At 43.6% G+C, this 24003-nt stretch overlaps 2 protein-coding genes across 10 annotated transcripts in view; both read right to left on the minus strand.

The window, feature by feature from the left end:
* The window catches only part of LOC118208646 (potassium voltage-gated channel subfamily KQT member 2), a 63895-nt gene extending 60978 nt beyond the window's left edge, over window positions 1–2917 (minus strand). For 5 of the 9 annotated variants that reach the window (XM_035383520.1, XM_035383519.1, XM_035383512.1 and 2 more), the window contains exon 1: window positions 2446–2917. In XM_035383520.1, the coding sequence (XP_035239411.1) occupies window positions 2446–2747 (302 nt within the window). In that variant the 5' untranslated portion in view covers window positions 2748–2917. The remainder of the gene's footprint in view (window positions 1–2445) is intronic. The other 4 variants (XM_035383516.1, XM_035383514.1, XM_035383513.1 and 1 more) reach the window with 1 other exon arrangement.
* Window positions 2918–7697: 4780 nt separating this feature from the next.
* LOC118207716 (phosphatidylinositol 3,4,5-trisphosphate-dependent Rac exchanger 1 protein-like) overlaps window positions 7698–24003 on the minus strand; it is a 114596-nt gene continuing 98290 nt past the window's right edge. The window contains exons 28-40 of the mRNA XM_035381590.1: window positions 23486–23568; window positions 20805–20895; window positions 19523–19651; window positions 19360–19401; window positions 18853–19070; window positions 18508–18610; window positions 17758–17901; window positions 16349–16463; window positions 15985–16051; window positions 15395–15582; window positions 14931–15033; window positions 14126–14193; window positions 7698–13181 (exon numbers count right to left, since the gene is read on the minus strand). Coding sequence (XP_035237481.1) covers window positions 13139–13181; window positions 14126–14193; window positions 14931–15033; window positions 15395–15582; window positions 15985–16051; window positions 16349–16463; window positions 17758–17901; window positions 18508–18610; window positions 18853–19070; window positions 19360–19401; window positions 19523–19651; window positions 20805–20895; window positions 23486–23568 — 1394 coding nt within the window. The 3' untranslated portion in view covers window positions 7698–13138. The remainder of the gene's footprint in view (window positions 13182–14125; window positions 14194–14930; window positions 15034–15394; window positions 15583–15984; window positions 16052–16348; window positions 16464–17757; window positions 17902–18507; window positions 18611–18852; window positions 19071–19359; window positions 19402–19522; window positions 19652–20804; window positions 20896–23485; window positions 23569–24003) is intronic.

Genomic DNA, 24003 nt, shown 5'->3' on the forward strand with positions numbered 1-24003 from the left:
GGAGTATTGATATTCTAGAAGGGGACAGACAGGAAAATCCCAGATCCCCCATATTCCAGAATGGGACAGACAGGGGAAACACAGAACCCCCATATTCCGGATTGGGACAGACAGGGGAAACACAGATTCCCCATATATTGGAATGGGACAAACAGGGAAACATAGATCCCCCATATTCTGGAATGGGACATACAGGGGAAACACAGATACTCCATATTCTAAAATGAGACAGACAGGGAATATACAGATTATCCATATTCCAGAATGGGATATACAGGAAAACACGTATTCCCCATATTCAAGAATGGGACAGACAGGAAAAACACAGATCAATCATATTCTGGGATAAGACCAACAGGGACAACACAGATTCCCAATATTTCAGAATGTGAATAAATAAGGCATATAGAAAGCTTTAAGCAATCAAGATATTTGAGTCTTGTTGCTTTAATTTGGTCGACTACAGTGAGTACGTTCTTTTTTTCTCCCCTTTCTGCTTGCTCAGCGCAATCTATGCATTTAGAGATTGTAAGGGGAAGAAACAAGATCAAGGCAAGTCCAAGAGACTGAAGTCAGCACACTGCTCTTTTATAAATCAAGAGCTGGACAGAAAACAAGACCAGGAGATTAGGCACAGTATAGACAGGGGATATAAATTATGAATCAGAGCCTTTGCTTCTCTCCAGCGTTTCATTCCGAAAGCGTAGCTGCTTCTCTTGTCAGTTTTTGGAAAATTCTGGGAAAATTCTGGGAGCCACGATGCGGCTGGATTGATCGGCACCCCTCGAAGCCAAAATAATCTGTATGCCAGCACAACTGAACCTCATTCTAAGAAGAAGAAATTTTCACAAGTCCATGAGCCCTGCCTGCTGACCAGCTATAATTCAAACATAAAGCACTGTTTGTGTGTCTGTCTTCTCTCTACAGAAATTTGACTCAGCCTGGCCTGAGGCCAGCCAATCACTCGCCTCGTTTGTATCAAATGCTGCGTGTTGCCTCATGTCTAGTAGTCACAAAGCTCATGTCACAAAACAAACAGACTGCAAAGATTCAATGAAAGTGCACAAACCGCATCCAGCAAAGCCCAGTTAAATGTGTTGGCTGATCAAGCACATTCTATATGACCATTAATAGTTAGGATCCGCAGGGAAGAGAGTCTGCCTCTTGCCACTTACCACACCTGCCACTTACACTCTCCAAGTGTGACAGGTTCCAGCCAACCCAAGGCTGTCTATCGGAAGAGTGAAAGCAGCTGCTCAGGTCAGTGCGCAAGTCAGGTTGCTGAGGTCATTGTCTACCTTTACAAACTTTCATATATGGTATATAATGACGAATCTAGCAGGAATCAATTGTGGGTGGGGGGTGGTTGATAAAAGGAAATTAGAACGTTTTGTCCTAGTATTACTTTTAGAATGCTACGTATAAATTTACTATCAGAAAAATCGAACCCAACATTTCAGACATTACGTGTTTTTTGTTTTAATAACCGTTAGAAGTGCTCTTCGCATCGTGAGTGTCGGCAGCGTCTGATAATAACACTGCCGTGGCAGTGGAGCTGTCCAGAAGCTTTGGGTGCTGAAGCATGGTCTATTAGTTTAGCTAGTCTGAGTATGCCACGTTAGATCCACAGAGAAATATTTAACAACGGTTTTCATCGGAAGAGGTTGCTCCGATATGGACAGATTCCTTTAAATTCTTATTGGGACAGCCAGAGGGTACTCAAACACAAAACACAGATTTACCGTCACATCCTGGCCATGAAATAATAAATATATGATCTCAATGCTAACTTACGTTTATTGATTACGCAGTTTCGATGCGATTAAACTGCAGAGGAACTTATTTTACACAGTTTAAAGCCGCTAAATGTAACGAGCGTTGCTCGGAAATCATGTCACCAGTATTATAACTACACGTTCATTAATTATGATTCAGCTGAAACCGGCTGTAAGGCTGAACTAAATCAGCTCCTCGTATCGACCCGAAATGAAAGCAGCAGTTCTGAAATACTGTTTCAGCAAATATTCTCCCTAGGGAAGAGCAGCGAATGTTTCCTTTACAACCTATATCACACAGATACGTATATTCCTCATGCATTCTTGTTTAAATATTTGGTTATTGGTTTAATTAGAGAATCGTGGTTGAGAAAAAAATCACAGGGACAGGATATGTCCTTTTAGCGTAAAGTGTGAAATTCTTCCTATTCATAAGGTTTGTGGCACGCTTCCCATATACCCATGAACATTCCGTTATCCTTTCCAACAAAAATAAATTCTGTTATTGGTTACCTTCTATTTTAAACGAAATTTCATACGAAACAACATATAAGCAACACGCAACTTCCAAAAAGGAAAATCCCCAATTTATCCTCGCGGGACATATTCGTCCCCGCACAAACCTCAGTAGTCATGTTCATGCATGAGTGATAAACCATTTGGTACTTACACATAAGCGTGGTATATAAACGCCCATCCCCTCGGTCTTTCCAGGACATTGTAAAGGAAATTTTGTAGTTTTCTATAGAAGGCTTTTCTCTTGGTCTTGGGTGGCCTCCCGGAAACGGAGATGCTGGATCTGGGTTTACTTAAAATGCTGCCCCGTTTCGTCGCTTCCGAACCTGCTATGAGCAGTGCCCCGTCTCTGTTTGAGTCGGCAGCAGCGGGATCCAGTCCAACAAAGCCGACTTTGAGCTTTTTCTCCCCGGCTGGACCCGGATAAACGCCGCCGTTGCGGGACTTCTGCACCATCCTTGAAGTCTGCTGTCATGGGTAGCAAGTCGGAAATGTTTTAGACTCTTTGCCGCGTGGAAGCATCGCAGGGCTGGGCGTGCGGAGACGCACGAGACTCGTTACTGCCTGGTAGCTCGCTGCCTTCGCTGCTGCTTCTGCAAAGCCAACTGAGTAGCGCACAAGAATCTGCAATGTACACACCTCGGTTCCTTCCGGCCACCTGACACTCGACCAAAAAAAAAAAAGAAAGACATAAATTAAAATAGAATCGTCTGAAACTATTCAGGGACCACCAACAGACATATATGAACTTGTTAATTATTACAATTTATGAAATACATACACTGACCAGCCCTGAAGCATAAAGTATAGAAATAGCAACGATGAATAAAAACACAAAGACAAATGATAACTTGCGCTATAATTGTATTCCATTGATGTAAATAAATGTAAGTATTTAGAATCCTATTAAACAAAAAAAAACAAAAAAATCAACTAGTTTCAAATACTGTTTTAATTAAAGTAGATTGGTCAGTGTTAAAGTGGAAATCATGCAATTTTCCAAAACAAGAACTTAATTTAAACCTTTTACAATATATATTTTTGATTGGTGATTATAATAGTGCTTTCTGTCATCGCTAATGTTTCATTGAAAACTTGGGAGTAACAATTTGCACCAATGTAGGTTATTTCATAAATGAGTGAATTAAGTATGATCTCTGACGTATACGTCTGCGATTGTACAGCAAGGGGTCTGCAAATCTGGTTCTGGGGAGCCACAAGCTCCGCTGGTTTTTGTTTTCTCCTTAAAATCAGCAACCAGTTCCGACCCAAGTAATCCGGCGAAGTATGTGAAGCAGCTGTATAATCAACTGCTCTAATTAAGTGCAGAGGAACCAACAGGATGGCTACCAGGGGGGCAGCCACAGGCATTGTTATAAGAGCTTGCATGCTCAGTCAACCTACCCTGTATCAATCCAGGTTACAAAATTAAAAAAAACAATGAAAACCAGCTGTTCTACTGGATTGGCAGGCTGCTTCCACGAATGGGGCCCCAAACCTGGTCCTGGGGGGACGCAGGGTGTGCCGAAGTTCCCAACCCTGGTCCTGGAGAGCCGCAGGCTCTGCTGGGATCCCCAGCCCTGGTCCGGGAGAGCCACAGGGTCTGCTGGGGTCCCCAGCCCTTGTCTTGGTGAGCCACAGGGTCTGCTGGGGTCCCCAGCCCTGGTCCGGGAGAGCCACAGGGTCTGCTGGGGTCCCCAGCCCTTGTCTTGGTGAGCCACAGGGTCTGCTGGGGTCCCCAGCCCTGGTCCAGGAGAGCCACAGTGTCTGCTGGGGTCCCCAACCCTGGTCCGGGAGAGCCACAGGGTCTGCTGGTTTTTTTAATGAGGTTTGTTCTTAAACTTGTGGTTCTCTAACAATAAAAGGTCCTAGCGCAGCACAAGAACCCCTGAGTCAACAAATCAACTAATCATGGTCCTCCATTCAAGACCCCTATTTGCTGAATCATTAATTTTAGCACTGAGCTCGAACAAAAACCTATACCTAACCAACCCTTTTCAGATAAGGCCAGGGTACCCCTGATTTAAAGACATGCAGCAACAAAATCTTTAGGTGGTCCTTAAATTGTATGATTGGTTGTGTTCATTTGACTTGGCACCACCAATTACTGCAGTTATGGTGCTTACAGTGACACTTGGAGGATGGGGACTGAAATGCAGGTTAAATGTTTCCAAGGTAAGTTGCAGCCTTGTTACCATGAATAAAAGAAGTAAATAAGAAGAGTAATTATTAGTTGCTATCATATATGCCTAGTTCCAGGCATTGTTGCTTGTATTCAGATTTTTTGAAATATTCAAAACTTTTTGAAATATTCAAGTTTTGTGAGCATTTTTTGTGGTCACTCCATAGAGGGTCACTCATGGACATTTAGTGGGACGTTTAGTAGGACACATGCGCAGGTGGTCACTCACTCATGGACGTTTAGTAGGACGCACTTCCAACGGCACAAGATTTTTAAGAGCAGCTGTATCGCCTAACGTTACTGTAGCTAACCCGAACATGTTAGCGTTTCGCCTACTTTAGTTAACCTAGTTAGCGCGTATGGATACTATTCTGCATGTATGAGTAGGAGCTACGGACACACAGCTACAACCCACGTACGGATGCTATCCTGCCCGCATGAGTAGGAGCTATTGACACACAGCTACAACCACCGATACAGATGTATGGACACACGGACGCTACACCCACCGACAGATGTATGGACACAGGGAGGACAACAAACAACGTTACAGAGGTGAGGACATGCCATAGCTAGCTAGTTATATAGTTAGCCATGTTTTACTAATGACACTTTTAGAATATGACTAATCCCTGGAACATAATTGCTACTTGCTGATCCCTGGCGGTATATGTAACGCTACAGTGCGCCGTGGGTCTGGACGGTTTCCTGCTTCTTCTGAGCTATGTGCCCTCATTGAAATGCATTGAGGCTTGAGGACAGTGCCAGTTGGATTTGAAGCAAGCCCACACAATTCCTTCAGGAATTGTAACCTTTCTAGTTATTATTATTACTATTATTTACAAGAAACAACTAACCGTTCTTAATGGTTAACCATCAAAGGTTAACGTTGAAACATATTGATCCTGGACCCCTGTGAAATAGCAACAGTTTGCCTAAGTATTAGACATAAGTGTTAAATTTTCATTGAAATTTAATTGGGATCTATGTCTTGACAAAGACTGATGAGACTCTGAAATGTATTCAGTGTGGTCAGCGTAAAATCAGGTGGCAAAAATATTGCCAGCCAATATCAATTACAGTTGAAGTTCTTACATGAGATGCGACTTCCCTCTGTAAGACAGCAAAACTGGTATTGAATTTTGGAACAAATCCTTGATTGAGCGTTACCAGACTTCAGAGGAATGCTGGAACAAAACACTGATTGTTGACAGTAGTTCAACTTTCATTATTCCCCAATAAAATAATCTGTTTTCATGCAGGGCTACAATATGCTAATTATTTATATTAATATCGGGGTATGAAATCTCTTATATGGCAAGTAGATTTTCAATAGCACAAAGGCAGATTCAAAAGTCATTGTGTGGAATCCTGGTGGCCTTTCAACCCTGATACTGGTGAACCGCAAGGTCTCCTGGCTTGCTGTCACCTCATAACTAACCGTTACACATGTAATCCACAGCTTTAACTGAACAAGGTTATCAAAAATAAAGAAGATTGTTTCAACTTACAAGATGAAAACAATGACAATGCCCACGAACTTGTACCTAACTAAACTGATTAAATTTGGATTTAAATTTGGAACTTAAATGCATAAGGCCAGATGTGCTGAAGGTTTCAGAATATAAAAGAGCTAAATTAAAACCTGTATTTAGACCAATTTAGACCACTTGGTAATTTTTATGTGTTTTTGTGTGAGTGCATGTGTGTGTATGTACGTAAGTGTGTATGTACTTGCACGCGGGGTGTGTGTTTGTGTGTGTGTGTGTGTGTATGTGTATGTGAGCACGTGGGGTGCGTGATTGTGTGTGTGTGTGTGTGTGTACGTGGGGTGTGTGCATGCGCATGAGCATTTGTGTGTGTGTGTGTATACAGTATGTGTATGCATGAGGGGGTGTATGCGTTTGTGTGTGTGTGTGTGTGTGTGTACAGTATGTGTTTGTGTGTGTGTGTGTACAGTACGTGTATGCATGAGGGGGTGTATGCGTTTGTGTGTGTGTGTGTGTGTGTGTGTGTGTGTACAGTATGTGTATGCATGAGGGGGTGTATGCGTTTGTGTGTGTGTATGTGTGTGTGTACAGTACGTGTATGCATGAGGGGGTGTATGCGTTTGTGTGTGTGTGTGTGTGTGTGTGTATAGTACGTGTATGCATTTGTGTGTGTGTGTGTGTGTGTGTGTGTGTGTGTGTGAGTGCACGTGGGTTGTGTGTGCCCCTTCGTTTTCTGCCAGTGTTCACGACGCGCAGGCTTTTAAGCAGAGGGCCACTGTACTCCAGGGACAAAGCTAACCCTGACCTCCTAGCTGTAAATGTCCTATCATTAGAATGCGAGAAACTGCAGGTCAGCCCGACTAAATAATCACCCTTAAAAGAGCCGACCGGCGCCCCAGACCTGCCCTGGCTTTGTCGCCCCACTGTTTGCTCTGAGTGAGCTTCCCTTCGCCTTTTGTTTGGCTTTCCGGTCTCTGGCCCAGTTCTCCATTGCTATGGCAACCGCCAGACAGCTGCACTGTGGCTGCTGATCAGTGCGCGGGGTGTCAGACGCGGCTCCTGATCAAAGCGAAGGCCCTTCGCACGTAAGAGCCGGGGCCACGTTTTCGGGTCCGGCGCCTCTCGCAGAGCCGTCACGCGTGAGGCGGCTGCGGACGCAACAGGGGCGGCAGGATTTCTCCCCCCTGATTTGGAAAGCTCGGCCACGTTTGTGCTCCTCGCCGTGACCCTCGGGAGAGCTCGCACAAGCTCGGGCTCTTCTCCGAAATGCACGGAGTCAGCCGCTTCCTTTCAGTCCGTGCCCACCGCTCAAACTGGCATGGGCAGCGACATCACAGCCAGACGTGGTCATCCCTGCACAAGAACAGTGCTTTAACAGTGCTCGGCCCAGACAAGACCAGTAAATTGTGTGATTAACTGATTTAATTAATCGCAAACAAAGAAAACGAGCTGATCCCGTGGCTCTCCAAGGCCAGGGATGGGGACCCCAACAAACCACGCAGCTCTCCTGGACGAGGGATGGGGTCCCCAGCAGACCCTGCGGCTCTCCAGGCCAGGGTTGGGGACCCCAGCAGACCCTGTGGCTCTTCTGGACCAAAGCTGGGGTCCCCAGTAGACCCAGCAGTCTGTGTTGGTCCAGGGTTGGGGACCCCTCATGAAATGGAATGATCATGACTGCCCAGTTTCCTAAGGTTACCACTATGGAAACAAAATTAAAACCACAGAAATGCACAATAATTTGTAGATGTTTTATTAACTAGCAAATAGAGGTTAATAATAATCTGGAAAAAATTAAATCTTTTTCTGTACAATGTTTTTAGGGCACACAAACTAAAATCAAATCAAATTATGTACAACAGTGAATATTTAGAAAACAATTACAAGTTAAGTATTACACATAACATGTATCCAAGCACAGCAAATACTCTCTCTGGGTTTAGAAATATTCTTTCTTGGTTCAAATAAAAGATAGTAAATTAAATAAAATACTTTTAGTAACAATACTGCTCAAATGATCACTTAAATCAATTTGGGGACCCCATTTTGAAAAAAATAAATTAATAAAATTGCTGCAGAAAAACAAAAAATGAGTAATTTGATGAACTGCTGAAAACGCAAAGACATAATATTAACTGATCAAAATGTGCTCCCAAATGAGAAAGTGGTATCATAGGCTACATTCACTGACCAGGAGTAGCCATTCTGTAGGCTGTATGAACCTGACTAGGTCGTCGGTTGAAGGAAAAACTGGAAACCTCTCCCAATTTTTTTGGAACGGCAAAGAAATTTCTCCCTTAATGTAGGAACGCAATTTTGTAAATGTACATCTCTTTCATTGCCATAATGAGTGGGCTGACTGACTATGAGTGCAAACAGCTATTTCTAACTGTATCGCTAATGATACTTCAGCCGTATTTCAGGCTCCCAACTGACCATGGGGGTCGCTATTGAGCAATGCACTGGGGGAAACTCCATCAACCGAAACACTGCCTCACTAGCCAGCACTATTACCAATGAGCACTGATACGGTCAGGGTCACTGCACCATTGGGGGTTAATCTTATATATTTATTTTAAAGGAGAGCAGGACAGTCAATCTCCCTTGTGTGTGTTTTTTTTTTTTTTTTTTTGCTTTATTCCGGCAGGTAGAAAGCAGAGATGGTAACAGACAGAGAAGGGACCTCTAGATATAGAAATAGAACGGCATGGGATCGAACCCCCGGCCACACAGCGAGACCTAAGAGGGCCATTCTATCTCTCACTCTATTTTATTGACCCCCCCTTAATGGTCAGAAGTTTTTTTAAATTAGACTCAGCTGTGCACTCAGGCAGAATTTTCCAGGACCAGAGACAGATGTCTCAAAGATTTGTATGTTGCAACAAAGATTTTTTAAACAAAACGGTCAGCGGACAAAATCAATTTATCATGAAATATAGATTTTTTTGGTGAAATCCCCCTTTTAAATAAGTGCCATTAAGAAAAAAAAGAACAACAATCTGTGACAAAGGAAATGAGCAAATACAGCCTATGGGTGCATTCCAACCGCTTGTTTAGGTACCTCCTTGCTTCCTTTCCTTGTCTCCTTTCCTAGTATGAAAGGCAAAACAAGTAAAAAAATATGTGAAATTGATGTTTGGAATCACGCGTTGTCAACGTGGACTCATTCCATTCGCCTATTTTATTTCCTTGCTTCCTTTCCTTGCTCCTAGCTCCACTCATCGAGGGACGCAAGGAAAGGAAGCAAGGAAAGGACACAGGGACGGACGTTTATAAGGCAATTGGAACATCCTTAATCCTTCAAGCATTGGACTGAAGCCACGTCAATTACAGATGTGGCAGATGGGGAGAGGTGGATCCACAGGTCGATAGCTATGTCACACATTCCGAAAAAATACTTCCGCAAAGGATGCACTCGTGTTTCCTTGCTCAATAATTCTTCAGGAGCATCCTGGCTCTTAGCGGGTTGGAATGTCCTTATGATGGCACACCTCAATGAATTTCCAGGTCAGTCAAGGACCTTGGAGACGAAGGACGAATACAATAAGTGATTGGAATGCACCCACATGGCCAACTCATGATTTCAGATGTAAATTTCACATATTTTTCTTCCATACTAGGAAATGAGGCAAGGGAAGGAAGCAAGGAGGCACCTAAATAGGCAGTTTGAATGCACCCCAAGACCTTCCGCGTGTGCACCTTTAAAAAGATTCCCCCTTGAAACACAAAGGGAAGAAGCACCCTGTATCTTCACTCCTCAGCACAAAGTTCTAAAATGTTTGATTGTCCATAGGTCTTTACTTCTCAAGAACAAATTCACAATTCAATTGACTAATTCTTTTGTCAAAAAACTAAAATAAAGAATAAAGTTATAAGACTGCCTTCATCGAACAGCAGTTCCGCAAATTCACAATTCCCAGAAACTGCTGGAAGGAACTAACTTTTCTTATTAATATCCCATGAGTTCCCCTGACAGCCTTGCCCTGCAAGTCTCCTCCAAGTTTATGCACAGCTTGTTCTGCAGTGGAACATACCGGGCAGAGCAAGGAAAAAATATGGCTGTCAAAAACAAAATGAACTGCGCCAATGTTTCGTATAATGGGGGCACAAACGTCAACGAGAAAAGAAATGCCACAGACGATTTGTCCTTGGACCGTGGGCGAGCGCGACGATTTGCTTCTTCATAAACACTTAAAAGTTGTTTCACTGGCCACCAAAGTGCAATGCACTGCACGTGAAAATAAAGCTGCTGTTCAGTGACAAGCACAATGTGCAGAGCGGTCAGAATCGGGACCTGCGGTAAACACATTTGACTTGCATGACAACTTTTAAAAACGGTCCAATTCGACCTTAATCGCGGTACCTTCAGAAATACTTTTTTAAAAATCAAGTTCTCCCGATCTGTGCCTGTGCCAAAGAGCTGTGACTCTATTGCACTTGGACATGAAGGCTGCTGCCATTTTACTAATCAGCAGCTTACAGAAGAATACAGTTTTCACATAAGATCAAACCAGCATATTTTCAGAGACAAACACATCTGAAAATGTGTCTGATATATGTGAAAATGAGTCCTAGGAAAAAACATGAACACAAACTCAATGACCCCCAAGATGCAGAAAAGACTGTTCAGCACTGTTACACCAGAACTGTTACGCTCTTTGTAAGGAACACTATTTTGATAAATAATTAAAACATTAGATAATAAAATAAAAATTTGTGTGAAGTGAAGATTAAGAGCACTTGCATAGAACCCTTTCACACAGTTCATGAAAAAAGTAATTCAATTTCAGTGAATATTTGGAAAATATTCACTGCATATATATATATTTCTGGAAAAACATTTAACTGCATTAATATATGTAAAAATGAAATATTTCAAGGGTAAAAAGTAACCAGCATTTTCTTATATTGGCCTGACCTGAGAAGGACTACAGAATTAGCCTATGGATTACAGAAATTCTTCAGCAGTTTATTGGATTATAACACTCAAATGTAAAGCCTTTTTTTTAAGTCACAGAAATGGCAGCACTAATATTCGTGTTGGAAATACCGTCTCGATATGAAGACGGACCAGTTCGGTTTACCTTCCCTCTCCACCTCTAAAATGAAAGAAAAAGCAGTTTATCCAAGCCTCATAATTCTATTACAACCAGAAGTGTACTGCAGTTAAAATGCACCTTGGGCACAGTAGGACTCTAAAAAACCAATGACATGAAATTAGCTGAACAGAGTTTAATTGAGTCCCGGTTTACATTGAGGGTCCACATGGAAAGATGTAGCAAACTTCCATTTTCCCATTAGTCAGTCAAGTAATTCAACGTCAGGTTAACAACAGCCTCAGTGATCTAGTAGAACTCCAACACCAATAATCTATAAGACCTATCAGGAAAATGTCGAGTCAACAGTGGTCACGAGCCACTAGTATCCTGCCATAGCAAGATCCCAATACTTTCCCTAATGATCATTAATGTCAGAAACCCAGTAATAACAGTGGGTGGTGTCTGTATAGAGGCAGTGAGGTAAAGGCAGAATTTCCACCCGGTTTAAACAATACTGGCAACACTGTTTCCCCCTCCAATAAATAACAGAATTTTAAGCTTGTTTGACGAGGCAGCATGCGGAGAACTACGTCCGTCGGCCCCGAGATCGCGAGGTCAGCGTCTGGAAACGACACGGACCGAAACGCGGTTCGCGCGTGGTTGACTCGTCAGACGCCTCTGATCAGATCGTACAGCATCATTACGAAGTATTAAAATGTTTTACATGTCATGTTTTGTGCTCTCAATGGTTTTCATTTATTATAAGCATCTCTCTGCTTCAAACAGCTATACCTAATATATGTTGGTCCTCGCGAAAATAAAATATTGTTATGTAAATATGTACAAGAAAATAAGAAAATTACAACATAATTCTTAAAACATTATTCTGTACCTCGGTTATCCCTTTGCTCATATATTTCCTGTAATTTACAGTAGGCCTATATGCCGACAATAACAGACATTATTCTTCCTTGCTGCCATTTTAGAACTTTTTACACCTTCATATGGTTAAGAAAAACCACCGTATTATATTATCTTTAAAACAGCAACGTGCTATGCGAGATTTCAGAATGCTACGTGCTCCAATGAGCATTCCACTAGGCTACTTAATTGTGTACAACCTGCAGACTGGCAGAAGCAATAACACTAGTTAGCTAACATACATGATCAACAGTTAGAGAACAATTCCACATCCTCTGCCTCCATTAACACTGGTTAATGAAACCGGAACAACGGAAAATGTTTAAAAATAAATGCGGAGGCAAAATTCTGCTGGTCCTTTAAATAGGCTATTTTATAGGCTATGTGATATTCGGCCCTGGAATGCTTCTAGTTTTTCAGTTTTTAAAAATACCTGATATTAACTGAGGGATATAATTAGCCATCCCGTATATTTTGATGTAGACAATAAAAAAGATTTTAAAAGTTATCAGCGCTGACGTGCTCTCCCTTCGGTACAGTGGTGCCCCGGCAAACCCGAAGCTGTCGCGCGACGCTCCTGTACGACCTGGACCGGGACTAGAGGGAGGACTCCTGGGATTTAGCCCCGCCTCTTGCGCCCAGCCACGCCCATCTCAGCTACCACGTGTCCAACACAACAGAAAAACACTTAATGAGACTTAATACGATGTAAAAGTGACCGTGACATGTGATATTTGCAGTCCAAGGCAAATTAATAACACTGATCATATATATATATATATATTTTTTTTTTACAGTCAGCTACAGGGCAAGCGTAAACTGTAAATGTGCTCTGCTCGCTCCAGGTGGTCCTTGAATCCACTGAGCATGCTCCAACTGAGCCCGCATAGCCAGCGATGGTGACGCCCCCTCCGCGTTTTCACAGAAGGGGGTTTCCGGCCCGAAAAGTCAAAGTCCAAAGCAAGCGCTGGGGTAGGGGGTGGGGAGGCATTTCCCAGAACAATCCGGAATGTCTCTCGATGAGTCCCCCGGGTGATCGGAACGCGTCGAGACGCGAGGCGGCGTCGACGCATCCCTATTTCGTGAAAGGCCGGTTTATTGAGAGAGAGCGTTGCATCCCTTCCGTTCTTCCGCTACCGAAACCCTCTCTCACCCCTCATATCCGAACCCGACCGTGGAAGTGAACTAAAACACAGTACGTCCTTAAAACGCCCCTCCTCACAGATCTCCGTCGGTGGGTGGCAAGCATAGCTTGAACAGTCTGGGGAGAGGGAAAAGAGACAGAGGAAATAAGCGAGATATTAAATTAAAATGAAAAAGAAATGCCCATCTGGAGTCTCCCACATTTTGCTTAAAGCAGCAACAACATTATTGCAATTCGGTAAGAAAAATCTTCAGAATCCCCAGTGACTGCCGCTTATGATGTTTATGAGGTCTGGCGCTGTACAGATACTTCATAATGAGAGAAAGTGCGAGGCTGCTTCTGGAGTCATGACAGGGTGGCTGACTCAGATTTAATGATCTCTCTCCACAAACCATTAATTCTGCATATTAAACTACCCTACTTAATTTCTCTGCAGTTCATTTTCCAGCTTATTCCTCAATTTTCATTTTGTTCTCGAACAAATATTATCTGTGGTGTCCACCAGCAGACCCCTGGCTTTATACTAGTTGCAGCTTCGGTATAAGCTTAGAGTCACTGATTGGATGGAAACTTTCATTACATAATACATTACATTAAATCACATTATATTCCTAGAGCCAATCAGCTGCTTGCTCAAAGGCAACTGCAGTTGAATGCATTTTTTTTCCATGAAAAATCTATGCAAGCCTATGCTTGTGAGGAAAACATTTTTTAAAAATAAATTTCTAGTTACAACTTTTTGACTTAATCAAGGCATTGGCCTGGATGACCAGGAGCAGTCATATTCCAAAATGACATCTTATAGCCAACTGCTTGGATCCGTAATTTTCCAATCTGTACCACATTACCTGACCAACTGCTCCAATCTTATTCAAGAAGGACTGGTGTGAGTGTAGGCTTTTGTTCCAGCCCAGCACTAAACAACTTGACTCAACAAATCAAGGTGCTCATGGAAGCCCATGATTGGTTCATTAGTTGAATCTGCAGTTTTAGTGTTGGGAGAGAATGCTTCCTGGGTAAGACTGGACACTGAGATGGGAGCAGGTTTAGGTGGGCGTTACCTTGGTGCGCACAAGGGCATCTGATCCATTACTTTGAGGTTTTTGGCAGAGATTTCAACCCTGGTGCCCTGTGGGAACACATTCACCCCATTAATATTTCAACTGAAGAAGAGCAGGCTTAGGATTTTTATTCATACATGACCAATTAACACAACATCTATTTCCTTTCTTTTAATTATGGAAAAGGCAGTCTCTTTAAACAAAGAGATTTACATAGCACTGTACATGTGTATTATGGACATTAAATCTGCTGCAATTTGTGGACTTTCTGGAAAATATAATGGCAAATATATTTAAAAATAAAAATATACTTCAAAATACCGGAAAGTGGCAATAGTTAAACAGTTTGCCCACATATTGTGAAGTATTGCGATATCATGACAATGCATTTCCCCCAATATATTTTCAGTATATTCCAGTCTATTTGTAACCAGATACATATTTGGGATGCATGTTTCAAAATTAGATTTATTTAATTAAAATATGAAATAATGCATATCTCAGGTTTAACCTAATTTTGCTTTAAACCCTTTTTTATTCTTCCACTTCCCTAATTATTTTGGTATGACTCCCCCATTATCATCTAACTTCAAAAAAAAATTGATAACTGCTCTCCCAAATGAAATATAACAATAAAACTTAAATGAGTGCCCATAAATTTCGATAGCACTCATCAACAGGTAATTACTTCTTGTCAGGCAGCTATCCCACAATTCCTTGCATATGAATGCTTGGAGCAAAATGACAGCCTGCTTTCTCTTTTTCCTGCTCCCAGACTAATTTTCATACGGAATGCAGGCGGTACCTGTTTGCGCATGAGGTCCATGGCCTGCATGGTGCACCGAGGCGGGAGTCCATGGTTCCTGGCCAATATGGCCGCCTGCTCCAGGGACACGCCCAGAGTGCACCTGCAGTGTTCCAAAGACATGTCAATCACAGAACTCCGCCCACCTCATTCCACCCCTTCTCAAACAGGAAAGGAAGAACACTGATTTGTGCTGGTTCAGAGCTGTCTTACTTTTGTCTTACCTTCTTATTAATCTTACCTTGAATAGTTACATTAATCAGGTGAATTAATTCATGTTTGCCTAACACTGTAAATCACAGTGTATAAGAGCATGTGCTAAATTAATGTAATATAATGTAATGGTATTCTACATCAATGAAGTGTAGAGTTTAATGATCAGGTAGAGCCCCCACTTTAGGATGTTTACATGGGACTGAAGTTTCTCCTGGCTCACACCAGAGGGCGCTGTTGCGAGCACGTACCTCTGCATGCCGGTGGCGCACATGGCGATGTGGCAGGCGCCCAGCCGGTTGCAGAGCTCGGCGGAGACGGGCAGGACGCTCACGCCCGACGGGTGGCTGCCCGCGCCGCCCGACACGCCCGGTTTCACGTTGACGTAGGACTGCATGAGCCGGCACAGGTCGTCCAGGGCGTTGAGCGGCCGCAAGAGCTGGGGGGGGCGGGGGGAGGGGTGTGGTCAGTAGGGGGTCTGGGGACAAAAGCCACTCTTGCCTCCCCACCCAGACAGGAAGCTTCTGCTCAGTTTACCCTGGTAAACACCAGACACTGATGGCATCTGAGATGAGTGTTACCCCACCCTCCACCTGTCCCTAGCAGGGAATTTTATGCCTGCAGCCCATTTTCATTATTAGTACCACTTCTACAACAAGACAGATGATGTAAGATTTTCAGCACTACAGTAATACTTCTACTACTACTACTACTACTACTACTACTGCTGCTACAAGTTGCCCATTTACCAAGCAGCATTTGAACGATGTAAAATTTTTTGCACAACTACAACTTGTAAACTACAGCTACAAGCCTTGTGCTGGACCTCAAAATTGTGTACCTGGTCGATCTTCACGGCCGTGGTGTTGGAGTCTGACGGTAAATTGGATTTCTCCAGGTAGAAAGCCCTAGAAGAAGAAATGGTGAGCATTTCAATCAGAGCCACACTGCTGTAACCACACACAGGGAAGGTCACTCAGTCCATAAATCAGCACATTCAGACATCCACCCAAGCACAGACACCAAATAAGCTTTGCGATAAAGTCAATTCAAAACAGTGTTCAGTGTAATTTCCTGTTTCCATGGTCATTTCTGTTGGCTTTTTTGAGATACAACAGACAAGGATTTTTATGGTGCCAATGGCACTAATGACCCTATCCCTGCCAGTCTCAGTGAGGTTGAGAGCCCTGCTGCAGGAGCAGTACCTGAGCCTCCTGTAATAGGCCTTGACCTTCTCCAGGGAGACGGCGTTGGTGCGCTGCTGAAACTCGTCCATGGAGACGCAGTCCTGTGGGGACACGCCCTCTGGCCTCTCCAGCCCTGGAACAGCATTACAGTGGGTTACCCTGCTGCTACACCATATCACACCGTTACACAACATTACAATGCGATATCCCGCATTATACCGTGTTACACTACTCTTACACCATATTACGCTGTAACACCATGTTACATTGTGATACCACATTACACTGTGATACACAGCAGTACACTGCGTTACGCTCCTGTTACATCATATTACACCGTTACCGGGAGGCCAATGTGAAGAATTGTAGAAAAGGAGTTCTGCAGGAGATATTTAAGGCTCTTCATTATTCCCTTACCCATGGGACATATGACTGTATTTAACAGGCTTTTTGTGATTAAATCACTTTTCTGAGCAAAACGGCTTTGTTATGTATACGATAGCTGTGGTGCAGCTGTAACATACTGTTATGGCTGTTGTTTTTGGAGTATGCTGCCATACTTAATTGTTCTGAACTTCTGATTAATCTTTGGAAGAAATGGAGAATTCTGAAAATATCCACTTGATACTACTTACAAGCTGTTGGTAAAACTGAAAATTCTCTCTTGTTAAATGACAGTGCTGCAGCCAGGCCTGTTTCTGAGAACCTGTCCGCTCTGATGAAGATGCACTGTTGAGTGTGCGCCACTAGGAGGCAACATACTTCCACTTTCTGCACAGACATGATTTGATATTTGATATCAGGGTTGCCTCTTTGTGATGCCACTCCACTGCGTAAAGTCCCCTTTCCGTACAGGAGGCTTTTCAACCCCCTGCTACGCGTTTCATCCTCAGCTTTGAGCGGTGGATTTAACCGTCACATTTTATCTTCTTCCCATATTCAGATTTTGAATAACTGAACTTAACCGTGAAACGTTATCTATGAAAATGACTGACTGATAAACCTGTGGGTAGCCATTTTGCTTGAATTCTGTCTGTGACCAATGTTATGGCTGGTTGTTGAACCCTGCATACCAAAGTGGTCCCTATCACTTAAAACAAAATACTGCTCAACTGTTTTTAGTTAAGTATAACCTCTTTTTACAAGTCTGCCATTATTATCTTGGCTACTGAGACCGTGTATAAAAAAGCAGTGCCATGTGTTTGCAAGTGGCGATGTGTGTTTGGAAGTGATGGTGTGTGTTTGAAAGTTGTGGAATGTGTTCGAAAGGCCAACGTGCATTTTAAAGCGTCAACGTTAGTTTGGAACCAGTGCTGCGTGTGTCTGAAAGTGCCAGTGTGATTGAAAGCGCCTTCGTGCGTCTGAAAGCGCCTGCGTGTGTTTCAAACCCCCGCTGTGTGTTTAGAAGCGCGCGTTTCCCTCCGCACCTCTGGTGAAAAGCACGGTGTGCAGCTTGAGGCTCCCGCCGTTCTGCAGCCGGGAGGGCAGCTCGGAGAAGTGACAGCTGTCCAGGAGCAGCGTCACGCGCAGGCCCTGCCTGCTGCCCTCCACCTGGTAGCACACCGACGTGTCTGGGGGACGAGAAACCCGTCACTCCCGCAACCTGGACATCTCAAACTCACACTTAACCAATCACATTCAAACGCATCACAGTAAGCAACCCAATCACATCCCTGTTGTACCGTATTTAAATGCGCTCTCCGTGCTAACGGCTAACATGGATAAGCTTTCCGGCCTCGAACGCACCTGCCTTCATCTCAGCCTAATTCATATGCATGCACATCACAAATAACCCACCATCTGTTTTCATGCTAAACTCCTGCATTTACCCCAAATCCAAGCCAACAGAAATAGACTCTTTATTTCCTGGGCTCAACAGTAGTGACTGCGAGAGAGGAGATTCTGGGCTTTTCCTGGGTTTTGTTTTATTTTCAGATACATCTGGCCCTGATTGCGACAGCCAGCCCCGCTCGCAACGTTCAAATTTCCTGAACGGGCTCCGTAAAGAATCATCCGGAACGAAAGCCCGAATTCAGGAAGCCCCTTCCGACAGTTGTGTTTCCCCTCGGGTCGACATTAAACCTCTGTGTTCTGCTCGTGATAAACACCATCGCATTCCCGCCACAAGCCCCTGCCCTGCGCTGATCTGCTCTACGAGGCGCGTCCGAGCGTCTTACTCGCCACCAGGCACTCGTCCTCCAGCGGGCGGAAGCAAACGGTCACTTTGTCCAGGTCCAGCAGCGCCGCCTTGGTGTCCTCCAGCATCGTCCTCTCCTCTTTCTGCAGGGAGGAAGACAGTTCAACCGCCAAATCAGAAAACGCTACTGCTGAAATGCTAACACCGCACAGATTCACCGTACTGTCACAGATTCACAGGAAATGAAAGACACCCTAGTAAGCCTATTATATACAGGACTGGTGGACCATTTGGCCACAGACTACATTTCCCATCAGCCAACAGGAATTTTTCATTTTTATCATCGGTTGAATGGCGGATGGGGCTTTGAGAGCGACTCTCTCACCACGTGCGGCGACAGCGCGGAGTGGAAGTTGAAGAGGACTCCGATGGCGGCGATCTGCTCCAGCCACTTCCTGCTGACCTCCTTGCTGTCCTCCTCGTACTCGCCGTTGTTGTTGTAGCGGAGGTTGAGGGCGGCCAGCAGCTGCTCGGACAGGGTGCTGAGCGCCCCCACCGCGCTCTGGCAGAAGATCACGTCCCGTCTCAGCTGCAGATGCGTATCTGAGGAGGTGGTTTGGGGAAATCTCACCGTTAGCATAAAAACCAGCGCCACTAAACTCCAAGTCACTTATCACCTACAAACCATTAGGCTAATTACTAGACGACCTATAAACTACATTTCCACTCCAACGAGTCTCTACTGCTGTTTATTTTTGCACAACCACACTGATCACATATATTAGGGCATCCAACATTGGCCAAAAAAATCTTCGAATATTCCTTGAAAAAACACATTCTAACTTTGGTTTATGTGTCTGAAAGTTGTAGATACTCTTACAAAGACCATTACCTGTGCACTTCAACAAAGCAAGCAGAAGCTGGTTCTTCCCATCTGTGGATTCAAACAAAAAACAAAAAATCCAATTATCAATAGAATCTGTGTGAAAGTGGGAGGCCATTTTGAATCCCACGGCCGCTCTGGCGGTTGAACTCTTCGGCTGTGTGCGGCCCACCTTCCACAAATCTCTGCAGGTTCTCCACCAGGGTGTCGATGGAAATGGGCAGGTTCCAGGGGTCCTCCTGGATGTTCTTGTTGATCACGTAGCGACAGCGCGCCGTCCAGTCGTCCGTGTTCCGAAGTTCTGCGGGACAGACGCACGGACGCGTGAGTACTGCGTAACATTACATTCCCCTCATTTAACAGACGCTCTTATGCAGTACGGGACCATGCAAGAGAACATGAGTTACATAAGCAACAGAAACAGAGATTGGGCTAACAACATTACTAGATATATACAGTGTATATTCTTCACTTTTGCAGTGCTTTATATGGTATCTTTACATTTTAGCTCATTTCCCCAGTCCCCTGTTATCAGAAGCCCGGCTCAGCAAGCTTTCACTACAGCTGGGTATCTAACCACCACATTAATTATTAGTGTGACCTTGCAACCCCCCCCCCCCCCTTTCCAAAACGTAAGAATGGTTTAAGCCAAGGATCTCAAACTCCAGTGTTTGCGGGTTTCTGTGGTATGTCTTTCAATAAACAGATAATATAAGCCTCGAAAACAAGATGTGTGGACTACGTTTTCCAACCAATCACTTAAAATAAAGTGATTAAATGTCAACACATTAAAAACCATCAGCCAGATGCTGCGGCTCTTTGGTGCTGGAGTTTCATGCCTGGTTTAAAGAGACCTAGAAAGCTGATGACATTATATCGGTCCTCCTGGAAGAGGCTAGAGTTGAGTAGCCTTGTCCTTGCCAAGCCAACACAGCTCTTTACAGGGAGAAGCACAGAAGGATTCTGCTCAACACTGTGCAGACATTTGCACATTAATACTTAATGAGATCATCCATACTCTTACGGGCTGCCATTAGGAACAGCTGCACAATAATCACAAATCAATGGATATTTTCTGTGTACGGGAACAAACGTTCTGTACCATACCATGCAGGGAGTCACATCTAAACAAAACCTCAAATTTGGAAACAGTCTTAATATTTTAGATAAAAAAGATTCCTTTGTAGTCCTGAATAGGCATTTGACTAATGATGCCTGGGACCCCATCCTGGAAAATCTATTGCTGTCTCAGCTGCAAAACATAAATGATTATGCACCTGGAGAAAAAAGGTAATTTGATGTTATCAGGAACAGTTAATTGCATAGATAAACAATGTAACAATAAGTTCAATGATGGAATGATAATGCATTCAATATTATTGCATAAACATCATTTGAATTTCAAATATTAGGAATACAGATGAGACTGCAGTTTGTAGAGAGTGAGGCTGTACCTGGTTGACTGCAGTCCATTGGAAAGTGCCTGGTTTCCTCGCTGGCTTTTGTCATGACGGGGCCTTTGAGCAAACTGTTAATGGAATCAACCTGAGGAGAAGGAAGAAAGGCCAACGGTAAACATCACCCCGCCTACAACCACTAAAAATAGCCGTCGTCCAATTTTCTCAGAACAATGTCCGCGGCGTGAGAGACGACTGGGAACCTGACAGAATGAGATCGGGGTAAACCGATAGGCCTTAATCTGTCCTGGAGAACAAAGCTTCTGTCAGGCAAAGACGGTGTGCGGTGTCAAAGGTTAACATTGGGTTTGGTAAGGGAAGACTTTGGAGCTGGGGTGAGGGTGGGGGCCCCCTCCTGGGTACAGACGCCTCGGCTAGCTGCTAGCGGAAAGATCCGGGCCGACAGATCGAAGCGGTAAAGTGATAAGATTGAATGAGAGCGGCGGCGCCTTTATCAGAGTCATCTGTGCAGAACGAGCCGAGACTGTTCACCCTCTGAGCGGAGCGGAGAGGCAAACAGAGATAAAATAACAGCATGAAGGCACACGCCATCTAGGATGGGCGGAGGCGACGGTGGTGTCTCTGTATTCCAGAAGACAGACTGACCCAAACCAAGGCTGAGGCAGGAGGAAGTGAAGCTCCAGAGCCTTTAATTACAGCAGGGAGTCTGGACAGAAACACATACACTACAGTAGTGCTAACACAGCTTTGGGGCTAATGCAATTACGTAACTTTGGGTCTAATTTAACAACACAGCTTTGCTGCTAATGCGATAACATTGATTTGGGTCTAATTTAATAACACAACTTTGGGGCTAATGCGATAATATAGCTTTGGGGCAACTGGCTAATATAATAAGACAGCTTTAGGGATAATGCCATAAGGTAGCTTTGGGGCTAATGTAATAAGATAGCTTTAGGGCTAATGTAAAAACATAGCTTTGGGGCTAATAACACGACGTTGAGGCAAATGTAATAACATACAGTAGCTTTAGAGCTATTGTAACAACATAGCTTTTGGGCTATGGCCTGAATACTGGAAGTAATGTAGGTATTAACAACAGACCAGGAAATAAATTTGTTTAATAAAGAAGAGAACAATAATAGAAATAATATTTCTAACATAACTGTTTGTACCACTGACAGTAATACTGTTATTAATGTACCTAAGCCTTACCGTTCTTCCCTGAACTTACCCTTAATAAACCTTTGTACAGTTTGAACAATTGTGTTTTTTTGTCTCCAGAGATTTTACTCGATCATCTGTGGATGCAAAATTATCTTATGCTGTCACACAGAAGTTAAAAGCACTTTTGTTGCTGGTAAGTGCGTCTGCCAAATGATGAAAAAGTAAACATAATTTCCGGTAGTATATGCATGCTGGTAATTACTACGGCTGTAACAATGAACATATTAATCGATCCAATTAATCAATTAAGGCTTTTATCGGCAACTAATTTGTGATAAGAACTGTGACGTGAACATTTTAACATTTTAAATGCATAATGCAGTTGCTGTTAGCCAGGCGAAATGGAGTACAGCATTTAAATCTGCACCATTAAATATGCAGCTCTTACACAGACAGTCTGGCTGTGGGTCAGATGCAGAGGGGACATATGGCTGTAAAAAAATGAAGTGCACTGTCTGCACTGTACACAGAGCGTGTCCTATACGGATAACGTGAACCGTTTACAGTAAAATCTGCAAGCAAAGCATCCCTTTCGCTACCGTTAGCCATCTGAACGAAAACGTTGACGGACAGCCTTCCAGCGACCCATCTGACTCAGACAGACCGGCGACACGTGACGTTAAGCAAAGGGTTTCATGGCAACAGCGCTGAGCGCATCAAAAAGAAAAGCACTCATAGCTGAACTGCATTAAACGGCTGGCCACTTAACACGGCCCAAGACCGAGGGCTTGAAACAGTTCTACATCAGCCACTGGGTTCAAAGGAATATATAACTAATGCATCAATACTGGTCGTAATAGCGGTAGTAACTGGCAGTATAAAGCCCTGTCCAGATGGGATTAGTATTGCAGGACAACGTCGGTAATGTTTTTTTTTTTTCATCTTTGGATGTCAGTGATTCCCATGGCTGATCTGCATGGAAAAAGCATTTCCCTTTATTACTGAGGGGGCCTGTCTCTTTGGCTGTTCCTGGGTGAATTTGTCACACATTCTCATCTACCAGGGGGAAAAAAACCCAACACACGTGTTGTTATACAACTAAAAGAAAGGAAAGAACTTTAAAAAATATTTCTAAGACAGGCAAAAAAAATACATGAACAAAAGATTGTTATGAAAAATATGCAAAATACAAAGTATTACAAAAATGTATCGTACAAATAAGTAGTAATTCGCATCAAATATTGACACGCTGATACAGATGGTGAAAGAATTATCAGAGGACCTCGAAGTTTGCTGAAAAACAGGAGGTTTTTTTGGCCTTAATTATTATTTGCGTGCCCTGAAAAAAATCACTGACACAATCGTTCCGGAAGTGAATAAATTGACTGAATTACTCTGGTAAAAATCACATTACCTGCCCTCCCCTAGTGAAACTAATCCCACCTGTACAGGGCTAAAAATGCATAAATGCTGATTGTAATGCTGGTACTAAGAAAGTTATAACAGGCAGGAACATCAGTAAAGAGCTATAAGGGAAAGTGATACTGAACCTGGTTAAAGAGGTGCTCCAGGCAGCCGTGCAGCTTGTCCTGTTTGTCGAATGAGATCCTCATGTCGCAGGGCAGCTCATCTCCTGAACACCACCAGAGGGAGCCGAACAGAGAGAGAGAAACACACAGACGGTAAGTCCCGAGCTCATTCAGCGCTCCCAGAAAAGCATCACGTGCAGTGGCTGTAACCTCGAGGTTGCGGGTTTGAATCCAGGGCGGGGCACTGCAGCAGTAAATATTCAGCCATGCTCGCAAATAATACTTCAGCTTAAGCTACGTTAGCGGCCTCAATCCAAAGCACCTGCTTATCAAACAAACAACACAAATCAACAATAAATTTAAAGAGAGACCGTAATTCATCTGTAATTCACAGGTGAGCAGTCAGCCATATATTCTGCACAAGTTTCACTTCACAAGAACTGTTTTTACCCGCAGAAGAATTTACAGTGGGTTACCAGTGAGACAGAACAAAGCTGATATCATGGCATGGCACTCTTAAACAATTCAAATTGGCAGGT

The sequence above is a fragment of the Anguilla anguilla genome, chromosome 11, assembly GCF_013347855.1.
Source record: "Anguilla anguilla isolate fAngAng1 chromosome 11, fAngAng1.pri, whole genome shotgun sequence".
NCBI lineage: Eukaryota > Metazoa > Chordata > Actinopteri > Anguilliformes > Anguillidae > Anguilla > Anguilla anguilla.